Source organism: Megalops cyprinoides, chromosome 15 (genome assembly GCF_013368585.1).
Source record: "Megalops cyprinoides isolate fMegCyp1 chromosome 15, fMegCyp1.pri, whole genome shotgun sequence".
Taxonomy (NCBI): domain Eukaryota; kingdom Metazoa; phylum Chordata; class Actinopteri; order Elopiformes; family Megalopidae; genus Megalops; species Megalops cyprinoides.
Window position 1 is genome coordinate 30563272 of NC_050597.1, and position 10267 is coordinate 30573538.

A 10267-nucleotide genomic window follows, 5' to 3' on the forward strand; every position below is an offset into this window, starting at 1 on the left:
TGCTATACATTGCTAATTTGTTTAGTTTCCAAAGCAAGAGCAAGGAATATTTTGAACATTTGTAAATATGCACAATCACTTATTGGTGACATACATTTGGTGTAATACCAAACAACTGGCTAGAACGAGTTGGTAGAAGGAAAATTCAGGACGCAAGTCAAATGTAAATCTTTAAATTGTGTCAAAAAAAAAATCTAGCACTTGATTCCTTTAACCAAATGCGTTTCGGCCAGGCTAGAACATCTGAAAATCAGTTGAATCTAGTGAGAAACACACAGCACTGATCAAATGAATGGGGCAACAGACTTCGTTTCTGGCTCACAGTTTTGACTGGGGCTGCGTTGGTATGGCGCTTGCGGCCTACTATGGATCCACGCACAATGTTAGCGAGAGGTGAGCACACGAGCACTAAGATCACTGGGCGAAAATGTTTCAAACGCAGGTCATTATTGTCCATTTTCTGTACAAGCTGCGTTACATCTGACACAGAGTACAGCTGTATAGTTACCGCAAACGGAAGAATCCGATTCCTAAATCAGCCGCTTCACAACCCTCTCCCCACACTTCCATTTTAGTTAGTACCCCCCCAACCACATATATATATACTCCCATGTTATTTTGAAGCTGGATGAAACCATAACCCTTTGCTGACAACGTACTGAAAATCGCAAACGTCTGACCGGTGTCCAGCTTTAAGCATGCTTCAAAACAAAAAAAAGCTCTGTTTAAATAAGAGACGCCCTGGGCCTTGGTCCAGAATAAAGCTACATGTTTGGAACTCAAATACACGCTAACTCACCTATGTAAAATCACTTATTTACACCCGCTTCAACTACTCACCACCTGAGTCTTCACAGAACTCAAAAACATTGCAAGATATACTAACCGGTATTAAAAAGATTCCTGACCCGCCACACAAACGGTTATAAAATATTTACAGAAGACATTTCCTTATCCTTTTAATTGCATACCTTTAAATGTTCGCTCAGATTAATGACTTGCACTCTGAAGGCATTTCAGGGGCTCTGCTAATTGTAAGCACCGTTGTCAGCGGGTTCACAGGCTAATTCTGTTCTCAATTACCCCAAACATGATTAGCTCAAATTCTTACCGACTCCTGTCTTTAAGGATCATGCTTCATCAAAGAACTCAAGCTGTTAGCAAAGGGTTACAGATCTTCCAACACTGGCTACAACTGACTAATTTTTACACAGAAATTAAACTTGCAACTTTATTTTTATAAAAGGAAGTCTTCCCACGTTGGGTACAGCTGTTATGGTTGCCTAAACTATTTAGTGGGACCGTACATAAAAATCGTTCATCACTGGTCAGAGCTGCAAGCTCATACATCTGAATGGGTTCTATGGTGTCTTGACAGAGAGGATGAATGGTTGAAACCCTTTCCACACTGAGAACACCTGTATGGTTTTTCGCTTTCAAGCAGTTGCTGGTGTTGTTTTAGAATGGTGGAATGGGGGAAAGCCTTGCCAGTCGGAGGAGAGGTGTATGACTTCATAGCTTCTAAGTGAACTCGCTGGTGTCTCGACAAGGAAGACGAGTGATTAAACCTCTTTCCGCAATGATTACAGCTGTACGTCTTACCATCTAAGTGAGCTCTTTGGTGCCTTGACAAAGAGGACGAATGATTGAAACTCTTCTCGCACTGGCTACAACTGTATGGTTTTTCACCTTCATCTCTCTGGTGTTTCAGTGAGGCCCCATAAGGGAGGCCTTTCCCACTTGGGGAAACGCCATACATCTTTTCATCTAAATGAGATTTGTGGTGTCTCGACAGGGAGGAGGAGTGGTTGAAGCTCTTCTCGCATTGTGAGCAACTGTATCGCTTTTGACCAGAGTGAAGCTGCTGGTGCTTTTTGAGGTGGCGCCTCCTAACGAAGGTCTTCCTGCACTGATTACACTTGTACGGCTTTTCACCCGAGTGAATTCGCTGGTGCTCTCTCAGGGTGCTCGCTGCGGCAAAGCTCTTACCGCACTGAGCGCATCTGTGCGGCTTATCACCCGCATGGACTCTCTGGTGTTGTTTCAAATTGGATGCGGTAGCAAAGCCCTTCCCACACTGGGAGCAGCTGAATGGTTTCTCGCGCGCATGCATTTCCTGGTGTTTTTTAAGATGACGCCGTCGGATAAAGCTCTTTCTGCACTGTGCACACTTGTATGGCTTGTCATCGGTATGCATTTTCATATGCTCTCTCAAAGTGATCGCCGCTGCAAAGCTCTTCCCACACTCAGAGCACCTATGCGGCTTATCAGTTGTGTGGATGATCTGGTGCGGCTTCAAGTTGAACGGATCAATACAACCCTTCCCAACTACGTCTACCCCCTTTAGGTGAATTTTCTGGTGCTCTTTTAGGCTGGCTTCGACAGCAAAGCTCTCACCACACTGGATGCAGCTGTAGGGGTTCCCCGCTTTGTGAATCTCATAGTGCTGATGAAGCTCGGCTGCACTGGTAAACAGCTCCCCGCATTCATTGCACTGCAGGCCCTGCGCCTCGTGGATGACCACGCCGTTCTCAGACTCCACGGTCAGCTCGCCGGCACACTGAGGCGGCCCACCCTTGTCGTTTTTCATGAGATCACCCAACAGTGTCTCGTTGGACACGCACTTGATTTGATTACCCATGTCTGCGGCGCTGAAGCATTGCAGGTCTGTCTGCTGTTCGGCCTTAGTGTAGTCATGATCAGTCTCTGTTATGATTTGGTCGGTCTCCACGCATGGCACGGAGCCAAGCTCCGCTGCGCCTAGGCCCTGGATCTTGGTAAGATCTGGGCTGTGGATGGAGCCCAGCTCAGACTCCCTCTTTTCGTCTAGGGCCATGATCTCGGATCCGGAGGCGTAGTGCACATCACTGACCTGGCTGTGCGGTATGACACACTCCGATCCGAGTGTATCCAGTCCCGGTGTGTCACACTCAGTCTCTGACTCTGCCATCAGTACAAACTCCAGTCCACTGGCTGCCTGGGTCCCGTCCGGTGCTGAGTAGCCCGCCAAGCTCTGGCTCTCCCCCGACTGAGTCGCCTCGTGCTCCACCTCTGCGCAGAGTAGGATCAAGTAATGCAGCTTCTGGTAAAAGGAACAACACAAGAGGACTGAACCAAACTAAGAATGACATTATCTTCAACTAAAACTGCCACCTCCCTCAAGAAAATCAAAACTCTAGCTCTGACTGATGTCTTGCACATCCTTTGAGTACCTGAAATGTAGTTCATTATACATCCATGCTATGAACATGCATACAAGTCAAATTTAAGACACAGACCTTTATTATGCTATTAAACTTTTCCAGAAATTTCAGTTTACAAACAGACTCACTTTGCAGTAGCACTTTCACCATATGCGGTTGCAGATTTCATGTATGGATTTATTTCAAGCCAACTGTGCTATCAATTCTTTTAGACAAAAGATCAAACAAAAGGGACACTAGTTAAATGGCCTGCATTATTCAGCTAAGAGAAGAGTCCCTTAATTTCACACTAGGCACTGAGGCTAACAGTGAAGGATTGTAATGCCAGTCTATAATATAGTAAACTAAGCCAACAAGGTATTTGTCTGACTACTCATCTGCCATTTTCACACTAGATGTCTATACCCAAGTTATCCATTTCAAACATTTGGCATTACCCTTAATTTACTAAAAAGAATGAATATACACATTGTTCCCTCCAACTGATTTCTGAAAACTACAAACTAGCTTTCAATTGTCTTCCAGTAATTACCCATTTGTGTTTTAATAATTGTGATAAATTTCTGTTTTTCTATTAACCCAGAATTTTGCTCATTACATTAAACAGCCAGGTTGAATTGCATGGCTTACATTTCTGTATTTTGCATATATACAGTCAGCTATTTAACTAATGCTCTAGCTGGGATTTAATCCTGCAGCCTTCTTCAGTGAAGCTCTCCAGTGTGCTACACAACACGAGACATTGACATCTGGTTGATTTAAAATGAATGTTAAGCCTTTACACGCTGTGTCCGCACTAACCCCTTCACATGGCACATCTTTCAAAACAAAGGCATCTGCATAAGGATAGCCGCAAGCTCAAATAGGGACAACGCTTCCGTTAAAAGATCCACTCTGCCTTGAGTGTAAATGTTACATACTGTTAAGTGTTCACTCAACCTCTACTACAGAAAACCCCGCAGTGGAGGGGAGCTACCAAGACAAGCCGGTCCTACTGCAAGTAGCTAACTAACCATGAACCATGGCTTTAAAGTTGATTCGTTAAGCAAATCTCACGTGAAATCTCACCTAATGAACCCCATGGCGTTCCTCCAGTTACAAGATGCATGTCGTCAAAGATGACATTTTGGCGACTAGTAACTAGCTAAACTTAGAGTACTTCTACAGAGCACCCCGTGCACCAATTTAAAGCGGGGTAGCGAAATCGGCGGCAACCTAGCTAAGCTAGTCAGCTAACTGGCTAGCTAACGTAGCCAACTTAGCTGGCTACATTAGCCAGCTAGCGGGCTAGTTAGCGGCTCCCTAATAGCGCCAGGGCTCGCTAATGTATATTTATACCTAATGGCAACCCAGCTGGCTAACGTTAGCTAGCTAATAGCAGCCCTGCTCGCTCAGATAGCTTGCTAATATCAATCCGAAGGCGCACCTGCACCGGACGGGCTGCCTATACCGAGTTAACATGGTTGACTAATCTGGTTAAGAGGACCGTGTGCGATTTGGCGTGAGAACAGAAGTAATCATTTTAATGAGCTGAGAAATTCTGGCCCTATGAATATAATATGTGATTTATAGCAAACAAGATATGTTATGTTAGCCATATATCTTAAGTTAGCCAGCTAACTAGCAAACGTAGCTAGTAGCCAGCTAGCTACTAAGCTAGTTAGCTACAATTAATATCGTTCGTGGCGCAGATGTGATGCACACTGATCGCGTTCACTATACATTGCAAAGATGGTATGCAACTTGGAAATGGGGTATAAAAAGAACTGCTAAACCTGGGACCTAGAGACTTAGAGCAGGATTTACCACAGGCCTTTCGGAGTGGGCATCTTAGCGAGGTATGCCACTTCGGTTAGGAACAGCCCTAAAATGGCCGCCACCGACTTCCGCCCTTCAAAGCGCATTTCAGGGCGCAAATCTGCCGTTTGGATCATCGCCTAATGTTCGTGGCGATACTCGAGATAAAGACCGCGGGAATGTCCAATACAGCTACCGGAGCACCAATTGTGGCGGATCCGGGAGGAGGCCTCACTAATACGGCTAAACCTTTGCAGAGATCGACGGCTAAAAAAAGCCCGGGAAAGGCGGCACCATCTTATATAATCAACAACAATGCGTCTCGATAATCGTTGAGGTGTATCTGAATTAAATTTAGAACGACTATGAAATTCCACACATTTCAATTGCAGTATAATTGACATTTACGAAAGAACTGGAGGCCCAGACAAAAAAATTCGAATCAAATTTCACGTGCAACGCAATTTCTCGGAGGTTTTCTGCCCACACTGCCGCGCCATGGCCTACTTTGTTAGCTACTAGCCAGCTAGTTAGCGTGCTAGGTACTGGCTAGTTAGCTGGCTATCTAGCTTCCATCATTGCTAGTAGCTAGCTATTCATGAAATACAAAATCCAACATGGTGTTCAACGTTTTAAAATTATAATTCAATAGTTCTATAATCCAAATCTCCCGACAAATTTCAACTACAACGACACACGAACGATGATTTTAACAGCAAGAAAAAACTGCGAGGACAAGGGGTGCTCGGCTTGAACGGACACATAGCCAGCTAGCTGGCTAAGATTAGCTTGTCAGCCATGTTAGCTAGCTAACGAGCTAGAAAATCATTTCAATTCGGCGGTAGATCAGTGGATGGTTGTTATATTTTGGTTATTTGTAGATTTACCTACCGGTGTTGGAATTAATTGTTTTTGATTTGCACAAGTTTGTGGATTTCTTTTTTTCGCGTCGACTTCCTCGACTTCTTCACCCGTCCGCCTCTCCTCCGTCTTCCTCTCTCAGCAGCGCTGGCGCCACTGATCCAATGGCGCCAATAGTGTTGAAGTAGTCAGGCTAAAGCTTTACGGCAAGTCTCCGTCATGCAGACGCACTGTTGCCACCTACAGGTGTGGATGTATAAGGTCGGTAGACGCTGCAACGTCAAACAGCAAAAACTACCACCTGCAGTGATACCATGAATACTACTAGTTATTGCATACATTGCATCTCTTGTCGTGAAAATTCTTTAAAACACTGGATTAAATAGTTAAATGTTTTAATAACAACAAAGTAATAGGATAATTTAAATTAATCCAATCTTCAAAACCATAGCACTTTGCACCATATCTAATGGTGACACCCAGATACCTTTTAATCTATATAATAGAAAAAAAGTCATATGTCCTGGCAAAAGAGGAAAGGGCTATTTGTTCTGTTGTCAATGAGTGCTGCTCTGCATGTATATGCCTGTGTGTTACCATTTCTGGGTGAATATTCACAGCAAATTAATGTTTTATGCGACAAGCATTGCCAAAGAGGGATTGGATCACCTCCACTCATGCAAGAGATGTCACATGATTGTATATATCCTATTCACTTACTTCAAAAACAGATTCAAGAAACAATAACATTTAATTTAGTACCCAATGTGTAGTTCATCTGTGTCAAAATGCTTTCAGCATTACAGGCCAAGTTACTAGAACACACAAATGTTAACTCAGTACAAATATCTACGAAAAATAAGTAAATCTGAGTTATTAACTCCAACAAAAATGCCTTGCACATACAAATATGGCAACAGGTGCCAAACCTCATATTCTTGTTCTAATACATAAACCTTTGCACATGTAGTTTTGCCATTTAAAGTATCAGTATAATAATAATTTACAACTAACACATTTGCTCACACACTAAACATTCAATACCCTGTATTTTGTCAGTTCTTCCATGTAACTTGGACCCTTGGTATACCTTTTAGTATGGATTTTATGTCATCTTGTAGTGTGCTTTCAGTATTAAAATGACATGCTGATGAACTTATGACAACAAATGTACGCAGACAAGCATACACACATGGAGTTAAATGAATAATGGAAATCATTAGGATTAAAGTAGCGCAAATCACACTGCACTAGACTTTTTTAATTATTCCAAGCGTATCCATGTAAACCGATTTCTCACTGGCCTGGTTAAAGGGAAAAACCTATGATCGAATGTTTTCACACCAGTAATTAGTATTATCCATAATGATTTACAATGAGCTATGATGAACAGATGTAGCTACAGATTGAATATGATGAAAACAGCTATCCAAAAATTCCATGTTTGACAATTGATTGTGTGGTCATATTAAGTTGTATCTGAGGTCAGGTGATGGGGTTAGATGATCTAGATTAATCAACTCCACTGCTCTGGTCAAGAAGGCTCAATAGCGGCTCTACTTTTTAAGGACACTTAGGAAGACCAACTTGTCCACGGAGCTGCTCATGTCCTTCTACCACTGCTCTGTTGAAAGTGTATTGACATACTGTATTACAGCATGGTATGCCAACTTCACAGCAGCAGACAGGAGAGAGCTCTCGAGAGAGTCATAAACACAGCCCAGAAAATAATTGGACTCCCCCTGCCCTCACTGGAAGACACCTTCAGATCACGCTGCCTCTGCAGAGCCAGTAGCATTCTGAGGGATGCAACTCACCCCTGCCATCACCTCTTCTCTCTGCTGCCATCTGGAAGGCACTACAAGGGCCTTAAAGACCCGCACTTCCAGGCTCAAAAACAGCTTTTACCCCAGAGCCATTACTGAACTGAACTCCACAAAACACTGACCCCCTACCACAACCACCCCCCCCCCCCCCCCCCCAACATCATCATAACACTCCACACCACAGGACTAACAATTCTAAATTCTAATTCTAATCTTGATGCGCTTTCAACATATACTGTATACCTGTACAGCAACACCAAAAGGGCCTGACATTTACTGTTTTTAAAAGTATGCCCATGCCATCCTGCATCTTGCGGATGGCATACCTGAGTATGTAGGCTTATCATGACAGTGTAGCTCATTTACTTTTAACTGATTGGTAAACTGAACAATAGAGCAGCAGCTAAACATTTTCTTATGCTTTGAAAGCATTGTATTGGTGTCTTGCAAAACTGCTGATAAAGCATCCATGGTTACTAAATAATAACAGGTAAACATATTTTATATGTTTTCAGTAACAGGTAAACATACTCCAACAAAACACTACTTGTAATAACAGCAGGTAGTATTTATTAGCTGTATTGCTAAGTAAGTGTTCTTCTTTTCGGCCCATTTTTGGAGTTTTGTGTAAATTGATACTTGATTTGACTTTTTTTTCTTTCTCTTTTGTGTTTTTTTATTGCAAGCAAAATAAATGAAGATATTACTACCAAAACATTTGTAATTGCAATCATTTTCTGGGAGAAATTGAGCATTATCTGACAGAATTGCAGGGGTGCCAATACTTTTGGCCAGCACTGTACATAGCTGAGACAAACACACTGGTTTTTGGTTCATCACAAATTCATTACCTATTAAAGGCCTGCCATTTCACAGAATGTGAGTTGAGTGAGTTGACGGTAGGACAAAGGTATTCAATCCTAAATTATGTCCACGTGTTGTACATAGAAATTAATGAACATGAAAAAAATCGTGTAAAAAGAATTCGATTGCGTAAGGGTGATGTCACTTTACCATCCGTTTTCTGTGCAGTTAGTACCTATACTATAGTTTGCTGAAAGAGCGTAACATTGGAACCTGTCAGAATTTGGGAAAAGGCACGTGATGCGTGTAATGTGTGCCTGTTAAGTCAATGAAAACGTACAGATTTTCGCACTATAAACTATAAATAGACTACAGTCATTCTACACAATTCGGTGTCTCTCATTTAATCACTGTCATTAAGTTGTTGTTCACCGATACATATAAAAATTTCACTTTTTTGTATAGCTTCCTATCTGCATTTTTATCATTTAAATCTCTCAAAGCAGATGAAAATACATGCAATCTGTCTTTCCAGCTGCTCTGTGCTCCCCTGGTCGTTTTATCAGTTTTGCCTACCCTTCTGTTAACACATACATTGCCTCCTGCATGCGCGAACCTAGACAATCTGCGCTGCGTCCCAAACCGCGCTTCCTTGCCCTGTGCCATACACCCGGGGCAATCTCAGCGGGAACATTTTCAACTTGACCAGTGACTCGGCGAACAGTATGGGGGAAGGGAAAGGCGGGAAATTTAAGATGTTCACTTTGGGACACACTCAGTCGATAACAATGACATTCTGTGACAGAATTGTTCGAGAACAAAGGCGCCGCTCGTTGAGTATTTATTGGTCAGTCCCTATACAACATTTTAAATATTCTGCTTAGCAATCAACAACGGTCAATTATTTGCCTGCAAGCCAACGAATGGTTTCCAATTATTGCTAGCAAGAAAAATTCTGATGTATTGACAGGAGTAACGGTTTGGCAAATTAACTAATTACTTTGCTCCTGATTATTATTTAGCTTGCCTGTTACTGTAATCAGATGGCTAATCATAACATGTAACCAGCTATAGCTAGATAGGCGTGTAACACAGATAGCTAGTAAACTGTTTTAAACGGATAGGTTATACATGGCTTGCTATACAGCTGCTGCTTATATGCTTCTGTAGTTGGGCAAGCTAATTCAAGCAAGTTGGTACTTAATTTCTCAAAGATGACATATTTATGCAGAACGTTACGTTTAAGTGATTATGTCATACGTAATAATATTGGATTAAATGATGGTGACAATAAAAATGAACAGGTGTTCGAATTTACGCAGACGAGACCCCGCCAAGTTTCGGTTTTGGCTGACTCTGAAAAACTAAGTAAATCATCTCTGTTCAGAGAAGGTTGTGAGTCATCATCTTCGCCTGCAAGCTACCTAGCCTAGGACATTCGATTTAATGACGGTTGAGCCAAAAGATGCGCTGTTTGCTTTCATTAATTAGGCTATAGTACGGCGATATTGTATCATCAACCTAATGAACCCCAAAAATAACGTTGTTTTAACTCGCACACAAATACTCTACGAAATGGACTAAAATGATACTGCAAGTCGTGAAGTCTGAGCAAAAAGAACCAACTCAAACTAATACAGTATGCACTCAATGTATGGCAAATGTCTTACTAAATTGCTGCTGGACTGATTCAAAGGATTTTACTAAAACAACAATTTCCAATTTAAATCATGCCAACACAAGATTAATGAGACAAAAATGTATGTAAAGTTTGTT

The 10267-nt window shown here is 42.1% G+C and overlaps 1 protein-coding gene across 1 annotated transcript; it reads right to left on the minus strand.

Annotated features, from left to right (window-relative positions):
• Positions 1-6025, minus strand: si:ch211-198a12.6 (uncharacterized protein LOC563253 homolog). The gene is made up of 2 exons (XM_036547450.1): positions 5892-6025; positions 1-3082 (listed from the first exon to the last, which is right to left on the minus strand). Exon 2 carries the CDS (start codon positions 2948-2950, stop codon positions 1343-1345), a length of 1608 nt encoding a protein of 535 aa, XP_036403343.1. The 5' UTR covers positions 2951-3082; positions 5892-6025; the 3' UTR covers positions 1-1342.
• Positions 6026-10267: the final 4242 nt, after the last annotated feature.

Excerpts from the sequence above, each read along its gene's own strand:
- si:ch211-198a12.6 (XM_036547450.1), bottom strand. The coding sequence starts at position 2,950 with ATGGCAGAGTCAGAGACTGAGTGTGACACACCGGGACTGGATACACTC.